Source organism: Rhamphochromis sp. 'chilingali' (genome assembly GCF_963969265.1).
Source record: "Rhamphochromis sp. 'chilingali' genome assembly, chromosome: 19".
Classification (NCBI taxonomy): domain Eukaryota; kingdom Metazoa; phylum Chordata; class Actinopteri; order Cichliformes; family Cichlidae; genus Rhamphochromis; species Rhamphochromis sp. 'chilingali'.
This window is the reverse complement of record NC_137946.1, coordinates 23,612,065-23,636,637: the sequence shown is the minus strand read 5'-3', so window position 1 is coordinate 23,636,637 and position 24,573 is coordinate 23,612,065. Positions and strand designations below refer to the sequence as shown.

Below are 24,573 nucleotides of genomic sequence, written 5' to 3'. Positions count from 1 at the left end.
ACATGTGCCTTCTATTTTCTCTGGTTTTCTCAGCATTTTGTTGATGACTTCTTGGGATTTTCCATATGAAACAGATTCAATAACCATCAAGTGACCATATGTCATTTTTAAAACACAGGACTTCAGATCTGTACCAGTGATCGACCCTGCAATCTGACCTAAAGTGAGAAAGTGAGGCAAGCGCCCTAATTCATGAGGTAAAACAGATTGAATAGAGAGTGTGAAAAAATATGCTTGGAGGAAAAAGAAAATGAGTAGACATGAGCAGACATACACTTGGCTGCAAGCCTGACAGATGTGCACAGTCAGAAAACTGAAAGAAGATAACACTGACTGCAACGTATCTGTTACAAAACGTCTAGTGCACATGCTGCGCGTGAACAGCTGGGTTACAAAAATAAACATTGTAATTTTTCATACATATGTACTCACTTGGATATACTGAAGTACACATTTTTAAGCAAAAAAAAAAAAAAATGAACGGAACTGCGATTCACTGATTTGAAGATGAATTACATGGAGCAAAGGGGATTCGCAACTGCAGCCTCCCTCGCATAGTTTCTTTAAAGAGTTCCCTTAAATAGAGACGGAAAACAGAAATGCGAAGGAGTTCTGCTGCTTTATTTAACCAGTTAGATTAGTGAAATTGCATGAAACGTTGGCTCCTTATCGTACCACCTCAGCCCCAGAGGTTCCTTCCCTTCCTGTCTCAGGAAGATTTCACTTAGCAAAGATTTTGGTGCAGGGGCACAGCAATCTATGCAGTGATCAGGGGAAGTGAATGGGTCAGTTAGACTTCCTTTGACCTCTGAGGCTTAAAGTGAAGGAAACACAACCCTTCGTCCTTAAGTCCCGCCCCATCGGCCCATCCGAGGGACATCACCAATGATTAGAGTCCAACCTGGTGAGATTACAACCTATTAGCACAGAGACAGATGACCAGCAGTAACCTCACTACAGTATTCTATTTAAAGACATCCTGCTCAGCTTTCTCTTATTCTTCAAATTCACCTCCTTCTCTTTGTAGTGTCACTCGCGTCAGTGCACGGTATCGCTCTTCTTGCTCATGCTTTTCTTTTTTTTTCTTTAAAATAAATAAATAAAAACAATTAATCAGTGCTTAATCATCCCAGAACACCACCTACCCTTGCTTAAAGTCACTCTCTTTTAGCCACTCATTCATATCTCTTTCTGCCCACACCTCATGACTTAAACCACAACTTTTTTCTGTCATGCTCAATAAGGAATACTTGCAGAAATGCTGTAATATCCGGTGCAGAAGAATGATCCTTTCCCCCACTCCTGCATCTCAGTCAAGGAGGGGTAGAGCAGGTATTGCTCATGCAAGAACATTTAAAGATATAAGGTGCAGAATAAATAAGTAATATGGATATACTGAGCAGAAGGGACTGGAATATACAACATATACAGAATATGTTAAAAAAAATGCAGCACTGTAATAAAAAAGAGAAATATCGAGCAAACAAAGCAGGCAGCAGATCTAAAAGCAGATGTGGTCTAGTCAGCGGCACTTACAAAGGTGTCGGGGAAGCCAGGCAGCTGGTGAGGTGTGATGTGTGTCTGTGTAGGTGGGTGTGTGTGCAGGTGATGTGTGTCAAGGGGTACCGGGCGGATATCACATTGCCCGGTGCAAACTAGTGATTACCTTGCCAGTGCCAACAGCCAGATTAAGCTGAGGCAAGCAAGAGGAGGGAAGCGAGAAGCGTTTTGGCCTCGTTTGAGCCTGGCTGGCTTCCGTATCACACCACCCTCGGCTCAACAGACGCTGCACACTCTCACCACACCCACCCACCCCTCCTCCCTGATGCTGTGTGTGTGTGTGTGTGTGTGTGTGTATGTGTGTCTCTCTTTCTGGCTCTCGCTGCCTAAACATGCAGACTCAACTTCTCCTTCAGTAAGTGGAAATGACACACACACACTGGCCTGGAATAGTGTCAAACAATACACACACGCGTACCCACCTATATGCAAAGAAACCCGTGCGCATTTAAACAAATCACACACACACACATCAACTGATGCTGCTCACAGTTTAATTTGACTATCAAAGTGAGAGAGAAAGCAGACTTTTAGATCTCAAGCTGGAGGGGTAGGATCATTAACAAGTCACTGTGTGTCTGTGTGTGTATATATATGATTTTTAAAAAATAGAGCAACACCCTTTAACTGAAACTTCTTCCAGAAAGATGAAAAACCCCCAAAACAACACTTTTGCAAAAGTGTTAACCACAGTGTACATGCATAGTGTTGTGTTTTTACAGCCTTATTTTACAGTCTGTGAACTCCAGGCAAAGACAACCACCTTCACTCCTTTTTAGAGAGGGTGTTCTCCTTGCACACATACAGTTTTAGAGGAACGAGGAAACATAGGTATATTCTAAAACATGTTCTAAATGGCTGTTAGTTTGTTTAAGAACACTTTCTTACTGACCAGCATGCAGCTGTAGATGCTCACAAATTTTTTTTAAAGTCTTTAATCAGAAAGGGAGTTGATTCGTTTAAGGCTCATGACAGGCAATATCCAGTCAACAAAGATGGAGCATTTTAGAGTATGGTACAGTACTGCACCACTTAAAAAACAAATGTATATGAGAAAGAGGGAGGCAGACAGCTGCACAGCACTTAATACTGAACCATCACCCATCATCCCACAATATGTGGAAGAGTGTGCACAGACTGCTGAAACAGCAAAAATCCATGCTGACATATGGCCCTGAGAACACCCAGACTGCCTAATTTTATTATTACTGTCTTCGGGGATATGTACTTAAGGTGTTGCATTTGTTTAATATATCTTCTATGCACCACTTTAAGGTCATGCTTGTTAGCAAATTTCCATCCACCGCTCCAAATAAAATGACCTTTCCTGGAATTCACCTCACTTCTAGGATTCAGTGAAAGTGGTCAGTAACAAGCAGTTATTATTGCACAGCAGGAATTACTTAACCCTCAAGATTTGTCTTATAAGATTGCCCAGTCATGCAGTTCTTCTTTAATTAGAGGAATTTCATTTCAGCATTTTCACAGTGCAACTTCCTTCATGTTGTCGTTTCTAATTTAAGAGGCAAAAGATTCTCAGTGTGAATAAAAGAAAAAAAAGAGCATGATGATGTACTGGATAGTCATCCAATTACAAGTCAGCAGTCCCCTGGTGTGCACAAGGCTTGTGTTACGTTAAACAGAGGAGCTGCTCTGCTTGGATACTAAAACACCATTGGCTGTTTCTTGGCAAAGGGCGGGGTGAAACCGCCCCTATCTATTTAATTAAATATTAAGGGAGGAAAAAGAATAGGCTTACACCATGTGTAGGGCTGCACTAGCCGTTGATTAAAATGCATTATTTATTCTAAGGAGCAGCAGGGCGTTGGGATGTGGTGACAGGTGAGAGGTGCATTGAGTGCTCCCAGGGGATCTTTATTTTCAAGCGAACAATTCATTTCATCTTAAATTTGGATCACAGACTCCAAGTGATTGCGTACAAAGCACATTCAAACCTGTAACTGCAACATGGAATATTAATGCGCACCAGTCAAAACGCCAGCTGTTACCACATGTTCGTCGCTGCGGTGCGACCTGTTCTTTGGAGGATTAATAACCTCCGCCTATTTGCCATTAAACCTACCGAGCTGGCACATAATCTACCGCCACAATCCTTTAATAACAAACAAACAAACAAACAGCCTTCACTACCTGCAGTTTCTTTCATCATATGAGAATCCCTCAGTTTTTAACATCACAGCTCGAAACTGATGTTTTTTTAAGTACTTTATTTATTTTGATATTATTTATTCGGATGTCAAGCAATGGTGTCTCTGCTCAGCTCCAACACCCCTAAGAATCGGTGCGTAAAACCAGGGTGGGGGTCGTGTTGGTGAAAGCGAGCACGCCGTGCCCGGTAGTTTGCCGGTAGGCCGCAGGATTTCAGCACTGCTCGCTCATGGACAGCTCCGTCCAATCAGCGGCAGCCACTTGAAGCGCGTCATCGATCTTCATCCTTCCTCATCCCCTCATCCTCCATCACGGAAGCATGGCGGACGACATCATGGGCGAAATGATGACTTTTAAAACCGGCTTTCTGCCCATCTGATGTGTTTGATATGAGATTATTGAAAGCGAGGTTGAAGTAGAGGCGCACAGCAGACGCGAGGGTGTGAATGGCCGGCTGTTGGGAGACGTGAGCTAACAGGGGGTGGGGTGGGGGTTTAAATGACGTGTGTCCGGGTTCTACGCACAATGTCATACGACCTTAGCGGCGGTCCAACCTTAAATGTACCCCTTTCATCTCTTCCAGCTTCCAGCCTTGTCTTTAATAGTTGGATTTAAGCACAAAGCACACACTTTTACATTAAAACCCTGATACCCGGAACAGCCGCGCGGACCCAGCCGCATGGCAACCAGTCGTCCATCCCACTCCATACCTGATTAGAGGTAGCTAATGCCCACCTGAATGCATCCCTCGATGATGTTGGCCTGTTAATCTCGGAGTTCTTGACCAGAAATCCGAGCCCTGCGCTTCCTTGGAGCTAGAGCCCGCTAGGGTAAAATGCTAACGCCTGCCCCCGGGCTGACTTAACACACGTGTAGCCTGAGAAAATGAAAAAATGTCAGCCGCGTCCTGCGGTGCAGGCAAACCGCCAAATGCAGCAATGGATCGCGACTAAAGCTTCTTGCAGTGTCGTCTGTAAAAACTGAAATATTCAAGCACAGCCTCGGAAAAATAAAAAAGCCGGTAATGAATGAGACACGAATGCGCCTCGGCCCACTGCGCGGCAGGTGCATCCGCTTTTTTTCTTGGCCTCCAGCCCAGCGACGCTAAATCGTTCAAATGAATCAAAATGACAAAGAGGCATTCACGACTCACCTAATATAATCCAGAGAGACCCAGAGACCAAAACGAATGCGAGCATGTCTTTCTCATTGAGTCAGCTGTCCCGGCGCAGGAGCGGTTCAGAACTGCAGCATCGACTGCAGCAAGTCGCCGACAATCTGGGAGATTAAGGAGGCAGAGAGGAGGGGGGGTTGACAATATAACTGAGACAGACCACAGTGGGGGAGCCGGGCAGGGGATGGCGATTTCCAGCAGCGTAAATTTCGCCTGAAAAAACTGAAAATGTTGACTGAGGAAATAAACCCCGACTCCCTATAGAAGCATCCTCGCTCTTAGTGGATTTCCCACCTTCACCCAGTTGGCTGCTGCGCAATGGCAGACTCCCCTGCTGAATATGAGGGGCTTGTAGGTCGTGCGGGAAGATCCGATCGACACCAAGGTTATTGGGGATGAACTATCCGTTCTCGCTGCATACTCATACGCATTAAGTGGTCAGCTGCTTCTCTCATTTGTCGCAAAATAACTACGCAAGTGTCTAAAGCTGCATCTGCATGATGCATTTCGGTCATTCACATTTTTTAATTTCCCGATTAAATAAATTCAGCTAAAGCTTATATCTTTTTTCTCCCAGTGTTTATTTATTTATTTATTTATTTATTTATTTATTTAATATATTGATTTATTTCTAGGGGGGTATCATTTGGTACATCACGCCATCCCTGCAGCTGAGCACAGCTTTGACACAGAGTAACTTTGCATCAGGATCACGTGGTCCAAATAAGACACTCCCATTGAACTAAAGTAACCTTGAGAAAGGGCTGACAAAGAGATGATCAGACAGAGCGACAGAGAGAGACAGAGAGGGCACTTCTCGTGCTCTTTAAAATAATCGAATTGCTATCTTAAGCATCTTCATATGTAACTACACCACAGATTATTTTTGGAGGCTCTTACTTTTATTTGACCTTTTCTTTGTGTGTTTAGTTAAAACTGAAACCCTCATAAGTGTCTCTGGTAACATAGTGGCCTAAATGCTATTAATTCATCTTCACACATAACTCCTCAGTGAGCAGGCTGGTCACCACTGGAGTGACCAACAGGCTTATGGTGTTGCCATCATGTGACTGACCTTATTAAATGGGTCACTCCTCTCGACCAGTAATCTGTCACTCCCAGCAATGCCACCTTCTCCTTTTCTCTTCCTCCTGCGAAGAAGACACTGATGAGGCAAAGAGCAGGCGAGCCTTCAGAGGGAAAATTAGCCGGGTCCATTTATTCAAAGTGGATGAATGAACAAGCAGACCCACAAACAGAGGATGAAATCAAATTTAAGACTGTGAATGTCTTTTTAATCTCAGTGTGGTCTGTAAAAACTAATCATGTCACTTGTGGTGTGTCAACTGCACGACACGAGGAGGATGAATGGAGTTTTTGGTGAGGTCACTGGAATTGAGTTTATTTATTTTGCAATGGGATCAAAGTACACATACGAGGAAAAAATAAGGGAAAAAACAGTTCAGTAGCTAAAAGATATCACTGCAAAATCATCAAAAGTTAGCATATACTATTATGGAATATAATTATATTATACTTACAGAAACATGGGGTGTACAAATATGTAGCCATGAAAATTGTATTTCTATTATTTATTTTCATAAATGTCAAAAGTTTTAATTTGAAATTTGGATAGACAGGAAACGGGAAGTGTAGAAAACAGTGGGAAAAGCATGGCTACACCTTTTAGGCAATTTATGTTAAATGCAAAACAATCCTTCAGATGAGTCCTTCAGAAAGCAAAGGCTGTAAGTTCTATCAGTACCTTGTATGTCCAGAAATTAATAATAGTGTGTTTTGTGACATTTTTAGCCTGTAAGCTAATGATACAAGTGTATGTTTACCCGTTGCTAGCTTGTTGTCCGTTATATTAATACCAGATTGCATATCTATAGGATACTGATTTTGTATTCTACTGTGTTATTGGATAACTATACTTATGTGCAGATAATATGATAGTCTATTAAGAGTTGTTTTATATGTCTTTCTAGTTTCACTCCAGTTCATTGATGTCAATTCATTATGTCATGTCATTAAAGGATCAAACACGCTCTCTTTCCTGGCTCTTGAAAAGGAGTTTGTCTGGCTGTTTATTAATGTTCACGCTCAAGGAGTTCAACACATAGGGAGAACAGTACATGGGGTGATTAGTAAGGAGTCAGAGGGAATAAAAAGCCGATATAGAGAGGGGAAAAGGCTCTCTAAAGGAATAGAAATCTTTATTTTAAGATTTAAAAAATCTTTCAGCCTCTCGTTCCATTATAGGCACATATTTAACTTTACAGCAATAAAGTTAATAACTCCCTTTATTATTCTGCTGCGCTTTTAATCATCTGTTGCTTTATCAATAAGAGCAGAGGTGAACGTGTTTCTGCTGAATGACCAGATGGGATACTTTTATGTCATGTAATCAAGTGGAATTATAGAGTTTATGGATATTATTTCCTTTTATTGATACAACTGAGTCTGATGGGCCTGCATGCATTCATATTATTTAGTATCTTTTATTATCCTTCATCAGTCAGACAATTATTATTATTATTAGTAGCAGTATACAAGTTTACACAAAGCAACCAGCAGAATTGCCCAGATGCAGAATGGGGCAAAGATCATGGATGCTGGGATAGATAAACCAGAAATGATGTAAGTGGAGGGATAAATTAGGGGTGGGGGTGGGGCGGAGATCTTTTATGGCTCCAGAAGAAAACACACCAGAAGAAACCCTTGTTGGCAACCACACAGAGGTAAGATGTTTCTTGTAGTTGGTCACCAGGTTTGCACACATCTCAGGAGAGATTTTGGCCCACTTCTTTTCTTCTTGGCTGTGGCCTGCAGACTTCTGTCAGATTTGCAGGTGTTAACTGGCAAACTCATGTTGAGCAGGGTGACCTTGGAGTCACAGCTGCCTTCAGATCATTAGCATATCCCTGTAGTTTTGGACATCTTTCTCATTGTCATGCTCACCCCATGAAGCAAGACCTTGCATGGATCTCCGGACTGATAGTCATTTTGTATTTCTTCCTTTTCCAAATGATCACAACAAGAAGCTTGGCATCTTGTCATCAAGCTTCTTGTTGAGCCCGTCATTCTGTCTCTCCATTAAAATGAAACTATTATAAAAATTAGACTGTTCTGTTTTTCCTTTTTGGAAATGAGAAAACGTAAAAATTCCACAGGGATTCAGATAATTATTGCCCCCCCATGTGACTCTTCATGAGTTGGCTTTGGAACCATATTTTGATGACACACACATAAATGGATGCATACAATGTAAAAACAATAATAGTCAACTGTAATGGGTAGAAAATGAGGCATAATGCAGGATAAAACATGGCTTATTTCCATAGTGGTACCTTATTGCTTTAGGGTTTTAGGCTTGGGAATGTTACATATTCTTTTTATATTTTAAATAATCTTATCATTCTAACTTTCTCTATGACCGTAATTTTTAGACTATAAAGCGCACTTAAATTCTTTTATTTTTTTTAATCAAAAATTGACAGTACACCTTATAACCCTGAGCTGCTTATGTATAAATTCTAGTTGTGTTTACTGACGTCAAACCGATTTTATGTGGTACACGGTGCTCAAAAATCTATCAAAAAATGTTTTAGTATGACTTTGGTAAGCTAGGAAAGCGCACTGCTTGATGGATTGTTGGCGCATTAAGGCTACCATAGTCAGGAGCTTCGCAGAGTAATCTGGGTCCAAAACTCCGTCCGCTTCAGGTCCCAAAGTCAAGCGAACACTGTGGCATCACTGAGAGTTAAAAACTGTCTAAATTCTTTCATCTTTAATAAAATGATCAGTTTTGCTGCTTTACCAGGTGTAACTATGAAGTTTAACATCCAGGCATCCATGAAAACAGAATTTATTAAATTTAACAGAGTTAGAAGTTAGCAGGAAGTTAGCTCGCTAGTTTCCACCTAAGTATGATATAGCATGTTCTGACTGAGAGATTTGTGAAAAAATTAAAATGTACAGCTCTGCTATCACTTCCAACATAAATGAAGACAGAAAACTAAACAGCAGTGATGTTTGTAGGGTTACTGAAGTTGGGCTAGCTGGTATATATTAATGTGCTATGTGATCGCTAGCAACACAGCTATGTTAGCATAACAAACACAGTGAAGCTGGAAGATGAACCCTAACCCTTTTCCACTCGATAAAAGTTAACACGAGAGTTCCCGATGGTACAAATGCAATCACATGGCAGGATGCTGTAAACAAACCAAACTTCAGTCAGTAGAGCAACTGAGATAATCCATCCACAATAGGAGGTTAGTCATTAATATACTGCAACAACATGGGAATAGAGCAGCTGTGAGAGAATTTAATATTAATGAATCGATGGTACAGAAGTGGAGGAAGCAAGAAGAATGAGTTGAGTAAAATCAGACTTTTCTGACTGTTTTTTTTTCACTTAATGCGCCTTATAATCTGGTGCGCCTTATGCATGAAAACAGACTCGTTCATCGACGGTGTGCCTTATGGTCCGAAAAATACAGTAAGTGTCACTATATTTAAGAACACAGCACATGAGACAAAAAGTCCTTAAATTTGAGAAGCTGATAAGTTAGAAAATGTTTGCACTTTTGCTTAAATAATGAAGGAAATGAGCCTATTTATTCATTTTTTGCTAATGGTGGCAATCAGCTAATGAGGTATTTGGTTGGTCCTTTTACTTTAAGAATGTTTCTTCTTCTTCTTTTATCCTCTTCACAGTAGCTTTAAAAACACTTTTGCCTACTTAAATTTTTAATATTTTAAAATGGAGTATCTATTTTTTGTGCACAACATAACCTAAAATTCTTTACAATTCAGTGGGAAGTAACAGCTTCAACTGGTAGGTTCTTTTCAGATAAATGTTAGCATAACAAAAACCATTATTCACTTCAGTTTTATCTATATAGCACCATTTGCCAAAAAAAGTTGCCTCAAGATGCTTTATAAAGAGGCAAAGACCCTAAAATATTACAGAGATAAATGGCCTGTATTTATATAGCGCTTTACTAGTCCCTAAGGACCCCAAAGCGCTTTACATATCCAGTCATCCACCCATTCACACACTGGTGATGGCAAGCTACACTGTAGCCACAGCCACCCTGGGGCGCACTGACAGAGGCGAGGCTGCCGAACACTGGCGCCACCGGGCCCTCTGACCACCACCAGTAGGCAACGGGTGAAGTGTCTTGCCCAAGGACACAACGACCGAGACTGTCCGAGCCGGGGCTCGAACTGGCAACCTTCCAATTACAAGGCGAACTCCCAACTCTTGAGCCACAATCGCCCCACAAGAGAATCCCAATATCCAGACGTTCCCCTATGAGCAATCACTTGGTGACAGTGGGAAGGAAAAGCTCCCTTTAAACAGGAGAAAACCTTCAGTTGAACCAGGCTTAGTAAATGGCAATCACCTGTCACAAACGGCTGGATTGAGGGGAATAAGAAGAGAGAGTATGAACTCAACTGTGGGAGCAAGAAGAGAAGAGAAGATTTAATTACATGCAGTGGTGGCATAAAAACACATGAGCAGTGAAAAGAGATGAGAGGAGAATTGCTCAGTGCTAATGAGCTAACTAATGGATAGTTCAGGGTCACCTGATTCAGCCCCAACCAGAAGCTTTAAAATAAAAGAGTTTTATTCATAAAAGCAGAAAGGGGGGCTGCCTCCCAATTCTGGACTGAATTCTGGAGTTTACAGGGAGTCAATGGTAAAAAGCTAATATGGGAGACAGATGATCTCCCTTTCTGCCAGTACGCTCTGTGATTCATGCTTTGGATTAACTGAAGGCTTTCGAGGGATAATTCAGAAAAGAAATAATGAATGCATGAACTAACTTGTCAGCGCTACTCTAAGGCAGGACATTCTAATTTTGGCAATACCATTCAGAAAGAAATGAAGAAGAATGAAGGAAGTCCTACATATTTGTTTGCACATTGAACAACATATCGTGATCAAAATTGGCTCCAAGGTTCCTCACAGTGCTGCTGGAGGCCAAGGCCATGCCATCCAGAGAAAGCATCTGGCTAGAAAACACGTTTCTATGTTTTTTACGGCTAACCTGAGCTTTATCACAATCAAGAGAACAGAATTATCAGCATTGAATGCTGCACTGGGGTCTAGCGGTACAAGCACAGAGACAAGTACAATGTTAGACACCAAAATAATATTATTACTGTCAATAAAAACCTCTAAATCTTGAGTGAAACTCTTCTAATAAACCATTGCTCTGCAAGTGATTTTAGAAACTAAAGGAAGGTTGGAAACAATGGACAAGGAGGGGCAAGCGGTCTAGGCAGGGTGGCACATACCTCTTCTGTGACGTATATGTGAAAATCACCGAAATGTAAATGAAGCAGGGCTGATTTTAGGATCAGAGCTTTGGGGGTGCTGAGCACCCAGAGAGCTGCCCAGCCAGGCAACATAAACTTTACTCGTCACAATGAGACTTCTTCCCTGTTTCTGTCAGTCCCTGCATCCTTAAATGTCTCCAGTTGTCCTGAGTTCCCTCTGAGTGTCTCCTTAGTGCATTTAAACCTGTCCTCATTGTCTGTTGTCTTCATCTCCGTTATTAGTCATCATAATTTTACCATCTCTGTGCAAGTCTGTAAATTTCTTTATTAAATCATAAGATTCTTAAATTCATCAAGTCTCTCTGTGCCTGGGTCCTCGTCACAAAACATGACATCATTGTTTTGTACATTTTAACACAATTGAATCCCCACATTTGTGAAAGAAAAGCAAAACACTTTTTTAAAGTCTGTAACAAAACCATCAAATCAGATAAAGGTTATTTAAATGCTGCAAATGAAGAATGGATTGGATTAAAAAAATACATATCCTAACCTTAATTACTGGGGGAAAATGATGCTCATAGTAAATGAGAAGTAAACTGAGTGTATTTTTTGGACAGAGGTTCACTTTTAATGTGTATGTATAATACAGTACAGATATATAAAAATACACTCCAACTTTGCCTATGGTACAATGTATACAATGTATGAAAAGATCTTTACTGCAGATACTACTATGGCTCTGCAGATTTTTTTCTTTTATTTTAACCTATGTCGCCTCACCTTGAAGTTGGCAAATCTGTCTATCACTTTTGGTGGTCAACTCTCTGAAGCAGTTTAACAGTTTCTGTTGTGCCTGTCACTATTCCCTGTCTGTTTTCTTACCTGGTTCTTCCTGACCTTGTACTTTCTCCTCACATTCCCCTCTTTCCTCCTCTCTCCCTCTTTGGACTGACAATCACAATAGATGGTATTCAATTAGATGAAAAAATTACATTGATATGAAAAAAAAATATTATTAAGATCACTAATAAAAAAAGTCCTTTCTCAGTGTACTTTCAACCAAAAGGCAAATAACCAAACCACATGTACATCTAATAAAAGATATAAATATTGAAACACTGATCCAACATTATCCTTTATTGACGGATCATTTGTTCTTACATTTGTACCTGAATGTGGCTCCTGGGCTTAATATCGGCACATGCACATATGACAAAATGACCAGCTTCTCTCATTCCATTTCAAACAGGACAGTGGCAACAACAGCAGGCTACGGACAATTATAAGTTTTAGATTTTAAATAGGCTGTATAAATTTCAATGGGAGCAACAGGGCGGTCAAATGTTGCTGATTTTACTACAGAGCAGGACGGATTGTAGGGTAGCAAATATCATCAGAAAACACATTTTCAGAGGCGAGCTGGAACAAACCATTTTTCTTTTTTTGGGGGGGTATCTATACTTTTGTTGTTAAAATGTTACGTCTCAACCAAGTACTGTATGCTTTTTACATTTTCAGTAGTGTGTCACACAAACAGCAAATATTGTCGGAAAAGTAAGAAATCTTTGGGGGTGCTTTGATTCATTTTGATTTTAGCCCATTACCAAAAATGGGCTAAAATCGCCCCTGAAATGAAGTAAACAAAATATCCACAAAAACACTTTAAAACTGTTTATTGTATCTCTTCAAAGAAAACAAAGGCTATAAGAGCCTTTTGGACAAACCAGCAATTAATTTTTATCAGTATTATTTACCAGTAAGAGTTTGGAGGGGGGGCTCTCTACAGCAGGGGGGTAGTTGCCCCCCCATTGGCCCCCTATAGATCCGCCCCTGGTTGGAAATCAGTCTGGAGTTGGCTATGATAGTTGAATTAAGTAAAGAATTTTAAAGCAATGGTTTATTTACAGCCACTTTAAAAACCTGTGGTACATAACCTATACAGAAGATTATCACATAGAATACACTGCAAAAAAAAAAAAAAAAAAAAGAAGTCTAGTGGGGCTCCCCTGTCATGTTTCTGAAAATGATCAAGTTCAGATAAAAGCAGCTCAACATGAGAGTTGCCTCCCAACACAATTTCTAAAAATGTTTAGTTCATGTAACTGTTGGAGGCCCTGAAAGGCAAAACGTTTGACTATTTCACAAAAAGGGAAGGAGTAAAGTCTGAACAATGAATCCAGTGTGTCGCTAAAGACAGCTTTTCTTTCTTCCTGTCATATGACTCACGGCCCTCAAATTTTGAAACATTTTAGGATGACTTGATATCAAAAATAGGAATTCCTAGGAATTTACAGAATATACAACATTTGAAGCAGTAATATTGGGGACACCTTTGAAAGTACACTGTATTGGCAACAGAGCAAAGGCTCCGAGTACTGCTTGCATCACTTCTTATTCATTGATTTATTTTTATACTTAAACTATAATTTGAAATTCCAAATCAACTGTTGAATGCCTACAAAGTCTGATGTAACATGTTTCTTTCAAGCAGTACAGCGACTGGCCTGATGGGGGTGCTAAACTCTATAAAGCTCCACTGTGTGAAACAGATTCAGGAGGCCTGTTTGGGTGAAACTTGAGTAGTTGACCTGAGGGCTGAGTTTTAGGCTGATCTTGGAAAGCCAACATGCTTCCTCATGTCTGCTGGTATAGAAACTCATCCTCCCTTACCAAATAGTGGCAAGATATCTTTATATTATTTTTCTCCCCCACTTTAATTGCCTTCTATTATATACCTATAATACTTTAATTTGCAGGTGCTAAGTAAAGTATACAGGTGTTATCCCACTAAAAAGAACTGCGATCTGCATGTCCTTTGGAAGGTGACAATTGGGAGTAGTTGACATGAAGATTACTCATGTGAGAAAAGAAGCAGAAGAAAACAATCACCTGAGACAGAACAGTCTTCACAGTTAAGTCTTTTGACTGCAGTCAAAAGACAAGCAAACTGGATTTGCCGGTGAAACAAACACAATTATAAAAGCTGAAGAAAAACTTGCACCTTCAGTTTAACGTTTTGGCTAAAGTTGAAGGAAGGCTTTGAATCGCTCCAGTGTAGGTAAGCTGTCAAAAGGTGAGTCTAAGGCGAGATTGGTGACTAGAGCCTTAAATTACATTTTCTTGCTGCATGTAGGTGACCTTAATGTCCAGACTAGCTCGGGGTAAGCACAGAGTGCAATAGATTTTAGAGGAATTTGGTCAGTTGGGAGTGAAATCACATTGGATGCAGTTTGAAACAGACAGTCAAGTGTTTTAATCAGTCACTGGTGTTCGCTGAAAGCCTGTTTCAGAATTAAGGTGAGGTATAGGGGCTAGGTTGATGAACCAGGTAACTGTCATGTTGTAGTTATGTATTTTCAGGTATAATGGATTTTAAATAAGAACACACACACACACACACACACACACACACACACACACACACACACACACACACACACACATATATATGCGGGTTAGAAAAATTGGTTCACATCAATTGCATAATAACGCTGCACAATTTTAAAGATCCTTAAAAACTTAACATTATTATTTTTTTTTTAATTTGTTTTTAAAGTGATTCTCTTAACTAAACTATGATGATGCTGGTGCTGGTTTTGTTTCATGCCAGCTGCAGTGAATTCCTATAATTCACCTGTTTCTTTGCACACTGGCACACAGGCTGCCTGCCAAAAAAAGAAAGAAGAAGAATCGGTGGGAAAAACGGGATGACTTTCCCTTTTCCAATCCACATCTCTGTATTCGTTTGGGAAATCCCACAGACCCCCGCTACCGGTGAAAACTCCGCGGGAAAAACTCCCTGCAATTCCCTCGCGGGTACGCGCAGGCGAGCGTCACGTAAAGCATGCGCGAGCACGCGAACTCGCCACACCACACGGGAAGCCCCTAAATGGATAGATACATTATCTGAGACAAAGCTTCATGTGTGGGGTTTCCCAATTTTCCTCCAAGTGAACTCACCCCGTTACATAAAAAGACCTGCGGGTGCAGTTACGCTATCAGGTGCAGTTACGCTATTTTTAAGCACCGAAATTCAGGATACAGGTTACTAATGGTCATATTTCTATTCACTCTGCCAAATTTCCCTCCAAGTGAACTCACACGATTATAACTACAATGACCTTCAGCGTGTATTTGATGCAATCAAGCTAAGAGACTGAGTCGATATTTACGACACACGATATGAATGATTGCCATATTTCTATTCACCCCCGCAGTTTTGTGCCCGTTGTTTCATTACGTTGAATTTCGCGAATGCTTGATATTGCTGCGAGCGCGCGCCCATGCAGGATGTGTTGTGTAAAACGCTCCGCAGGTCCTGTATTAGCAGATAAACAGCTGCTGCTGCTTCCGCATCGTCCGATGCCGCTCTCTTTTCCCGCTGTCAAGGCAGTACAAGAGTTCAGTCTGCATGACCCATATCCATGCGCCCAGCAAGCCGGTATCACACTGCCCCCAGCGGCCATTGAAAATTGCTACACCATTTCTTGTAAATGCCTGAATTCTCAGGCAGGTCGCTGTTTATACTAAAGGGTTGGTCCCATGCACATGTTTGTCATGCCAGACTGTGGGGGAGACTTTTGGCTTGTGGAAGACGAATGCGTGCGCGCGTGCTTTGGAAATGAATGCACGCGCTCTCAGACTTTAATAGTGTTAACTTTGCACAACCTCCAAAGCAAAATTATTATAAGAATGCGTTATTATGATCACTATAATCGAAATACGGTGCATAACAGGTTGCGATAATATAACAAGTCGGCTGTTAGGGTTTAATGTCAAATCTTAATGTGAGTTAAATATAATTTGCCACTTGCAAATATTTGCACTATTTGCACAAAGCACTATCTGTAAGGTGAATAGCTTACAAAGGAGGGAGCGGGGAAAGAAACTCGAGTGACACATGAGTTGGGTCATTTAATTTGATGATCTAGTCTACGTGCAGCAATCAACTGTATTCCACGCGTGTTGTTTTTTTAACTTCCTTCTAGCTCTCAACAGCGTGATTTCTCGGAAATCCTTTGCTACTTGCTGAAGCAAAGGATCACAGCGCATGCTCCAAACACACTGTAAAAAAGGTCAGTCCTATTATAAGAGGACTTTCAGTCAATTCAATAATAAACCTTCAAATTGTATTTTTTTTAGTTATAACAGGGTGGTAATGCGCAAATATGCAGATATGACATTAATAAAGTAGCTACTGTAAACAACTACAAGGTTATCGTCAAATAACCAATACATTTTCAAAGGCTTGATAAACACACCTCTCACTTTTTTTTTTTTACTGAGGACATTTTTTATAGCACCAAGCCTCCTGCCGGGGAATACCCGCCACTGGAGTGGCTGTGTATAAATTCTGCACACGAAGCTGTCGGTACTCACTTGTACTCAGAAAACGTTTACAAGTGGAACACTTAAAGACGAGAAGAAGCTTTTCTTAAACCAACGGGATTATTGTTGCATTTTTTTCCTCCTGGAATCACAAAGCAAATTAATCTGTAAGTATAGTGATATCAATTTAACATCCCTGCTCTATTTTTTAAAAGCTAAATGATGTTATTGGGATGATTTCTTTGAAAGAAATATGATCTATTATTACTTTAGGAGTCTGTCTTTCTCTCACGCTGTGTGTTTGAGAATGAACATTGAATTAAATAACATGCAAATAGATGCAAAGTTTTTAATGCACATTTCAAACTCGAATTTTTTAATTCTGTGACATTTTTGCCAAGCCTGTGTTGAGTTGCGCTCGTTTGCTCTAAGGAATTAAGAAACCTTTTTTAGGGGGGGAATATTCGCTTACCATTCTAGATTTTTAAACTTTTGCGCTACAGGATTAATAAAAATAACTGCATAACTGCATGAGTTATTTTTAGTTATTTTTTCTTCTTGTTCCTTCCAACCTTTCTAAACTAACGTTGACTCCTACACGTAAACACCTCCCTGAGCGCGCTGATTGCCCTGGCCATGAACTCTTCTGTCCCGCGCAGCAAAGAAGCAGTAGTAAATCTAAGCCGGGGCTGAGATGCGGGAGTTTATTTCCTTTTACCGCTGCGCTTCACACGCTGCATTACAGCATTTCTCTAAACTTTCTTCTGCTGCTGCATTTTTTTAGGCAAACATGCCAGTGTCAAGGATGAGAATGAGGCCATGGCTGGAGAAGATGATCGAATCCAATACAGTTTGGGGTCTGGCTTGGATTGACAAGGTGAGAAGCTTTCTTATCCTATTATAATACAGTGAACTGGTTCATGTAAATAGGAACTGCCTGCAAATAAGTAATGATAATTCAGAGTACAGGAATAGATATTTGGAAATCTATTTGTTGTAGGATTGATGCCTCTCCCCATGAGACAGGGAAGTGATTTCTGCAAAGCTGCACATGTTTTTATTGATGCTGAGTTGTCCCCTTGCTGTGCATACAGTATTAGCGTGTTACAAACATTGACCTGGTTTGAAGCACTAGCTTGGGATGGGTCTTAGTGTTGCAGTGTTACTTTGAGGCGTGCTATAGTTAAAGCCACTTCACAGCTATGCCTGTGGCACTTCAAACAGGTGAAAATAGGCACGATGAGGTAGCTGAACGGAAGCTTGGTTTCTGCTTGGGAGATAACACATTACATTCTCTCAGTAAGCGCAATTACCCACGATCCAACTTAATATATATAAAAATTTTTATATTTCCCAGGAGAAAACAATGTTTTCCATCCCCTGGAAGCATGCAGCTCGACATGGCTGGGAGGTGGACAAAGATGCATGTCTGTTCAAAGAGTGGGCCAAACACACAGGTGAGAAAGCCTGAATAAGCCTGCCACCTGTTCAGAACAACTCTTCTTTACAGGATGAGGAAGTGTACTAAACTAGCATGTGCCAATGCATTTTACAGGGAAATATTCAGAGGGCCAAGTTTGTGACCCCAAGACATGGAAAGCCAACTTCCGCTGTGCAATGAACTCACTGCCTGACATTGAGGAGGTGAAAGACAAAAGCATTAACAAAGGCCACCAAGCTATGCGCGTCTTCAGGATGCTGCCTGCTAGTCAAAAATCTAAAGGTGAGAAAACTGACAGGAAATGAACGTTTGTTCTTTTTGGCGAATTAACATTGCGCTCAGTATCTTCAATTCATGTGCTCTACAGTCTCAGTGGTAAAGAAAGTAAGTGACCAAAATGTTTTTCTTTCCTCTGCACAGATAAACGGACTAAATCAAGGGAATCGAAGGGAAGGAAGAAGGTAAATGCTATCACTGTTACTATAGCTCTAGTGACACTTGTTTTTAAATAGCATACTCAAAATATTCCTCATTTACACTGATCTAGATACTGAATGTATAGCTTTGTAAAATAATGCTACTTCGTAGCTGTGCAGGAAACAGACATACACATATGGATTTGAATGTCTCGATTTTCATTTCAAACATCTCACTTAATTTCTCTTTGATTTGTTCTTGCAGAATTCAGTGGTTAAGATGGAAGAGAGGGAAGACAGCTACAGTGACACTCAGTCTCCCATCCCTGCACTGGTGCCAGAAAGCACACAAGAAAACAGAGTTGACAGCACAGTGCAGACAGAACAGCCAGGTGAGCAAGTTTGAAAAATCTGTACCGAAAATGTTCAGATAAACAGTGTGTTTGAATCTAAAAGTCAAAGTGTACTCAATACGTTTGTTTGCCATTTTTGCAGATTACTTCTTTCCAACTGAGGTTCCTGATTGGTCTTCAACAGTTGAGATTGGCCCTGACTCCTTCATCAACAGATTTCAGGTTTCACCTGATCACAGCTCCGGTAAGACAACAACACATAGCTCATACTTGCTAGTAAATGACTTTGGCTTAGCTTGGAATAATTCAACTTAAATAGAAACTTAAATACTCATGTTCCTTTCTGTTTTTCTCCCCTTCTCATCGCTGTGATCGTGCAGACTACGACTGTCCAGAAGATATTATTGAGGTAAGCATAACCTACAGGTCTTACCCTAGTTAGAAAGCAACATTTCATTGACAGGAATACCCATGTTTGTCTTATTCTGCTTGGTTTGGCTCATGCAATAATACCCAAAACACTAATAAGCATGTTTTGTGTTGAAAAACTAGTTGGGCCAAATATAGCCATACTCAATCCAGTGTTACTCTTTCAGATTTGCAGAAAACTGGAGAAAGAAACTTCACACTGGATGACAACAAGCAGTTTAGACGACAAGGGGTTCCTGTGCAATGAACCATGCACCAGTCCAGGGAGCCAGTGGAGTGAGTCTTCATCAGGTAAATGTTGCTAGTTGGAAGCTGTCATGTAGCTGCTGCTTAAACACCACAGTCCATGCCAGCAATTTAAGAATTTAATTGTAGAATTTAGTCAACATCAATGAATATGGTTAGATTTTGTTGTATATTACATTAGCAATCAAAATAATGCTATCAGTTTTAAGTCACATGACTTGGTTTAACTGACCTTGGATTTCGCTCTTTGTTTTGCAGTCGACGATGTAGACGACACACGGCCACAGTACACAACTCTTGCAGACATCCCAAATTCCACAGATGAATTCTGGAACAGCTTTTGCCAACAGATCCCACTTTTGCTTTAAAAAAGTAAAGGACATGACAGGACAATTCTTTTACACTGGACTTTTAAGAAGCTCCTGAAATCTTCTCCCATCAGAGCTCACCTCTCAGCTAAATCATCCCTTCGCTAGGACACCATCCCACCATCCGGACTTCTACTGTGTGTTTGATGTTTGGAAGCAGTTTGCAGAGCCACCCTCATTGCTCTCATCCCATATGTGAAGTTGTGAACAGAAGTTATAAAGCGCACTGCTGTGTAAAAGGAATTCACATGCTCAACATTGTTTATAGTTTTGGCTGGTTCAAGGCACCATGCTGCTCGTTTTTTTCTCTGTTAAGCTCAGGCATGGTAATTCCATTATCTTAAACAACCTCTGACAATTACAAGATAGTTGTCATTAACCTCATCTTGCAGATATGCTCGCACTCAGTGCTTGTGAAAGTTAGTTAATGTACAGTGTAAAAAAAAATCACATATTTTTTTTCTTTGTTTTTCCGTTATATGTACCAGTGAATTATATGCATCTTTACATCTTGTCGACAAACAGCCCAACAACAGGTGAAAGCTTTTCTATATTGTAAATAGTAATGTGTGCGCGTGTTTTTTTAATAAAATAAACAAAATATGAAACATATAAAATAATTTTTGTTTTTTCATTCCTATAGCAAGTGGTTTTAAATGGTCTCCTGTTATGAAACTGATCATTTGTAGGTCATGTTTGTGTAAAAAAACATCTATTTGTAACATCTCTTTGAGCAAGTTAATAAACTTAAATTAGAACTAGCAACAATAAACTCTAAAATATTTTGAAGAATTCTAATCACGCTGGTCTAAATGATCACAGCATGCAGTTAATGATGTATTTCTGCAATTTAAATCATTGAGCCTCAAGAGCAGAAAAAAAAGTTGTGGTATGTGGTACTGTGAATAGTTGCATCAGTTTTTTTTCTTCCTCATCTCGGGTTCCCCCGATAATCCCCAGACAGTTTGAGGAAATAGTGTCATTGCAAAATATACCCACATGCACGCTATACATACTCTAAACTGGCTCGTTGACAAGGAGCTGTTACTGCAGGAGACCCCACAAATGGGATTCTTTACTTTTATCTCGTGTATGTTTTCAGGTTAGTCCAGACTGTTGAAGTAGACTCGTCAAACATCCTTAGAGATGAAAACGAGATAATAGCCATGCTTTTCTTTGGGACCTGAAAAGCCTTGCTTTACAGTAAATCATGTGACTTCATTTGAGGCAGGTGAAGGGTTTTCAATGAGAAAGCTCATTTGTTTAAACATAAAAACTATGGAATAAGCTTTGAAGTGTTTACGTTTTAAATTAAAAATTACTTTCAAATGTACACTTAATGTGTTCAAACTTTTTTTGTAGTCATTGACTTTTCTGTGGATAACAATGAGATTTTCTCAGCTCCTGCTTTCAATCCAGTTTCCAGATTTAATAGAGGTTATGTAGGTTATGTCAAAGGGAAAAACGAGTAATTTAGTCTTTATGTGTATTGTAAATTACTTCATGTCATTTATTATGTGCATACGTTTTTTTTAATATATAAATAATGCTTTGATCTTTTTTCTTGATGAAGGCTCTTGTGACGTGATTACTCTCTTTTCCCGAGGCACAACGAACACAAAAGGAATTCAAAACATTGTGTTTACAGCTTAAGCATCAATAATCACGCCTTTCAAATGATTCACTGAGGTTTCATCCAAACAACTGAAGGAATACCTGCACAATTATTCACTTTTCAGCAGAGAGGCAGAGACAGCTATATCCACAAACAGCATCTCACAAGTCACAATATGAAAAACTGAATCTCACAAGACTCCAGTATGTGTTTTTATTCCACTTTATTACAAAAAATGTATAAATGAACATTTATGTTAACACTCACCTGCTTCTAATGTGCAATCAATTAGAAACAATTACAGGTGATTCCAAAATCTACAGTTATCTTAAAAGCTTCTGACAGTTTTTCCAGAATGTACCCCACCTCTCACCCTGTGACAGCTGCTATGGCCTCCAACGTGCTGATAAACGTATAAAAGTGTAGTTCAATGGGAGTTCGGAAATACAACAATGTTTCCTTAGTCCTTTGAAATCAAACACCTGTGAAAATGACCTGCAGCTGTTAGTGCAGTTACCGACATTAATGACTAGATAAAGTATAGGAAATTATAATATAGTATAATATAATAAAAAAAGCACAAAATAACTTTATGTAGTGATGCTGTCCAAAACATAGTAGAAGAACATGATTGGCTTCACTGAAACAAAGCAGCTTTGAGTTACATGTTAGCGAGGTCTTTTGCATACAGCTTTTTCTGTCATTTTAAAAAAAATGGCTACACGCGAGGTGTCACGCAACAACTCGACTACATAATAAACAAATAATCATTAACTAATCCAAAAGAGGTCAGGTTGATGACACCCCCCGATGACAGCTGCTCATGCATAACACCTTTTGTTCGGTTTACGATGTTGTAGTTCATGACTTTTTGCGAGTACGAAGTCCCGCGACAATACGGCATCAGCAGCAGAAGTTTAAACACATCGTGTTTTAAACAGTCAAAAGCTACACCATGAAGATACAAAGAGGGTGTGCGAGCTTCTGTGGTTTCAAACCCGAGACTGGAATACCATCTGGGAAATAAACCACACACACACATACACGCAAAAAAAGATGTGAAACTATAAGCACAGACTGCAGACTTCATTTTTCTGTATGTTGAAATGAACATATATTTTTCTAGACATGTCTTTGTCTGTTTCCTTCTTTGCTGAAGGCATAGTTCCTTTGTCGATAGACAACCATCAGACTCTGTCCTTCCTTTGTCTGATCTTCGATGTAGAGGTGAACCATGCCAGGGCTACTTTTGATCCACTGAAGATCATCCTTTGAAAAACACCAAGACCAAAACAAAACAAAGAAAACGAACAAACAAAAAGGGGGAGAGAGAGAACAAAGAATAATGATTAAATACAATTCCAGCTTATCTTAAGGCAAACGTCCAACATAAATGGCATACATTGACTCTATTTAACTTAATGTATAAACACCGACAACACAAAGAATCTTTTCCATGTTGCCAGTTATGTCATGCAGGCACTATTCATGTTAAATCATGTCCACGTGAATTTAACTGCTGTCGTTGTGTTCAGTCTCTAAATGATGAAAAGGTGATTTGAACCAGCAGGAATAGCAAAAAAGAAATAATGGCATCTGCTTAGTACCAACATAAACCTTGTAATGGCAAAACAAACACTTAGAGGTCAAAGATGGCGCAATGACAAGTCAAGGCAAATAAGAAAAAGCATTTAGCAAGAGGCAGATATGGTGTAAGTAATGCGTTGTTATGCATTTGAACCTAGATTTTCTGCTGGGACTCCTGACACTATTAGCTCCCCGGTACAACAAGGAACAGTATCTATGTTGCATTCAGTCCAATTTACACAAGCTGGTAAGCTAAATTGCCTTTGCAATTAGTTAGCATTTAACCAACAAACGTCAGGGTGACTGGTTATATAAGATTTGTACCCTTTTTATTCAGGTTTCCTACCCACAAAATTTCCAGTTTCGGTGCAGACACATAATTTAAGGAATCACTTTATAATGTATCAAGAACTGAAAGGTTTCAGTAAGAAAGTGGTGAATCTAATGCTGATTATACAGGCAAAAAGTTACACATTATTACAGTGTAGAGACCTGTTTAGAGTGGACTAATTATCATTAGTTGAATATTATTTCCAAACTGTGAATGTACCAAATATTCTTTTATTTATTTACAATTTGGTAAACTGAGCTGAATAGGTGCTGATTTTATCAGGACACCCATGCTGAACATCAAGTTTGCTGCTTTCGAAGCACACAAACAAGACGCACTACCTTCTAACAAACGCAAACCTACACCACAGCAGCTCACTCTCTGGGCAGTATTTACTTTTAAGGGGATTTATTTGTATTTTCTATATATTATTTTGTCCCCTTTGTTCTTTTAAAACACATTTTAACAAAGTGTAAAGTGTTTATTTGTTATTTGACTGGTTGAAACCCATTTCATATATACTAGACATAATTTGAGCATAATTATTTTTTTTATTTATGCAGATAGAGTATGTGTGAAGCATACATTGCATTGTTTGGTAACATTTGTTTAAATGATTAGTAATAAATATGAAGTGAAAAAAGTTTGGAACATGTTTATTTTGTTTAAAATATATACTTATTCAGGAACATTGTACATGCATTAGTTAAACGGTTATAACATTCTTTTGGAAGGATGTTGCTGCTTCATTTCACAAACCCTGCGTATCTCTGTTAACATGAGCGTCTATCTCTACATCTCGGGTATATCCCGGAAAGTACGGGTAAATATGAAGCTTATCTTCTGAAAGTCATGTTGGCTTTTTACTAACATAATTAAATATCAGCAAATGACTTAATCGATCTCTCTACAAAAATATTTGGGTGAAAGGCAATGGAAAAAAATGGCGTTCTTATCTTGCCAGTATGACAGATCATTAACGACTCTTACTTGTTATATACGAGCGTAACTACATAATTCACTTCGTGCTATCGCAACACATGACCTCTTGTTTGTTCTGCTAGTTCTTATATACTTTGTTTACGTAATAAAAGTGGAAAATGTAAAACTTTCTGTCAATTGTTGACCAAAACATCATGTTGACCTTGATGATCTTGTTGAATATAAGACAAATCTTAATGGATTGTTAACATGACCCCAGTCTAAACATAGATTTACCAGAATTAATTGAAAGTGCATCGTGCATACAAAGAGGA

At 39.6% G+C, this 24,573-nt stretch overlaps 2 protein-coding genes across 2 annotated transcripts in view; one reads left to right on the top strand and one right to left on the bottom strand.

The window, feature by feature from the left end:
- acsl6 (acyl-CoA synthetase long chain family member 6) overlaps positions 1–5,241 on the bottom strand; it is a 38,036-nt gene extending 32,795 nt beyond the window's left edge. Inside the window, exon 1 of the mRNA XM_080866116.1 lies at positions 4,883–5,241. Within this exon, the coding sequence (XP_080722242.1) occupies positions 4,883–4,928 (46 nt within the window). The 5' untranslated portion in view covers positions 4,929–5,241. The remainder of the gene's footprint in view (positions 1–4,882) is intronic.
- Positions 5,242–16,570: 11,329 nt separating this feature from the next.
- On the top strand, positions 16,571–20,385 carry irf1b (interferon regulatory factor 1b). The gene is made up of 10 exons (XM_080866670.1): positions 16,571–16,698; positions 17,316–17,408; positions 17,889–17,988; positions 18,087–18,254; positions 18,393–18,433; positions 18,654–18,780; positions 18,884–18,985; positions 19,122–19,150; positions 19,338–19,461; positions 19,675–20,385. Exons 2-10 carry the CDS (start codon positions 17,322–17,324, stop codon positions 19,782–19,784), a joined length of 888 nt encoding a protein of 295 aa, XP_080722796.1. The 5' UTR covers positions 16,571–16,698; positions 17,316–17,321; the 3' UTR covers positions 19,785–20,385.
- The last annotated feature ends 4,188 nt before the right edge of the window (positions 20,386–24,573 follow it).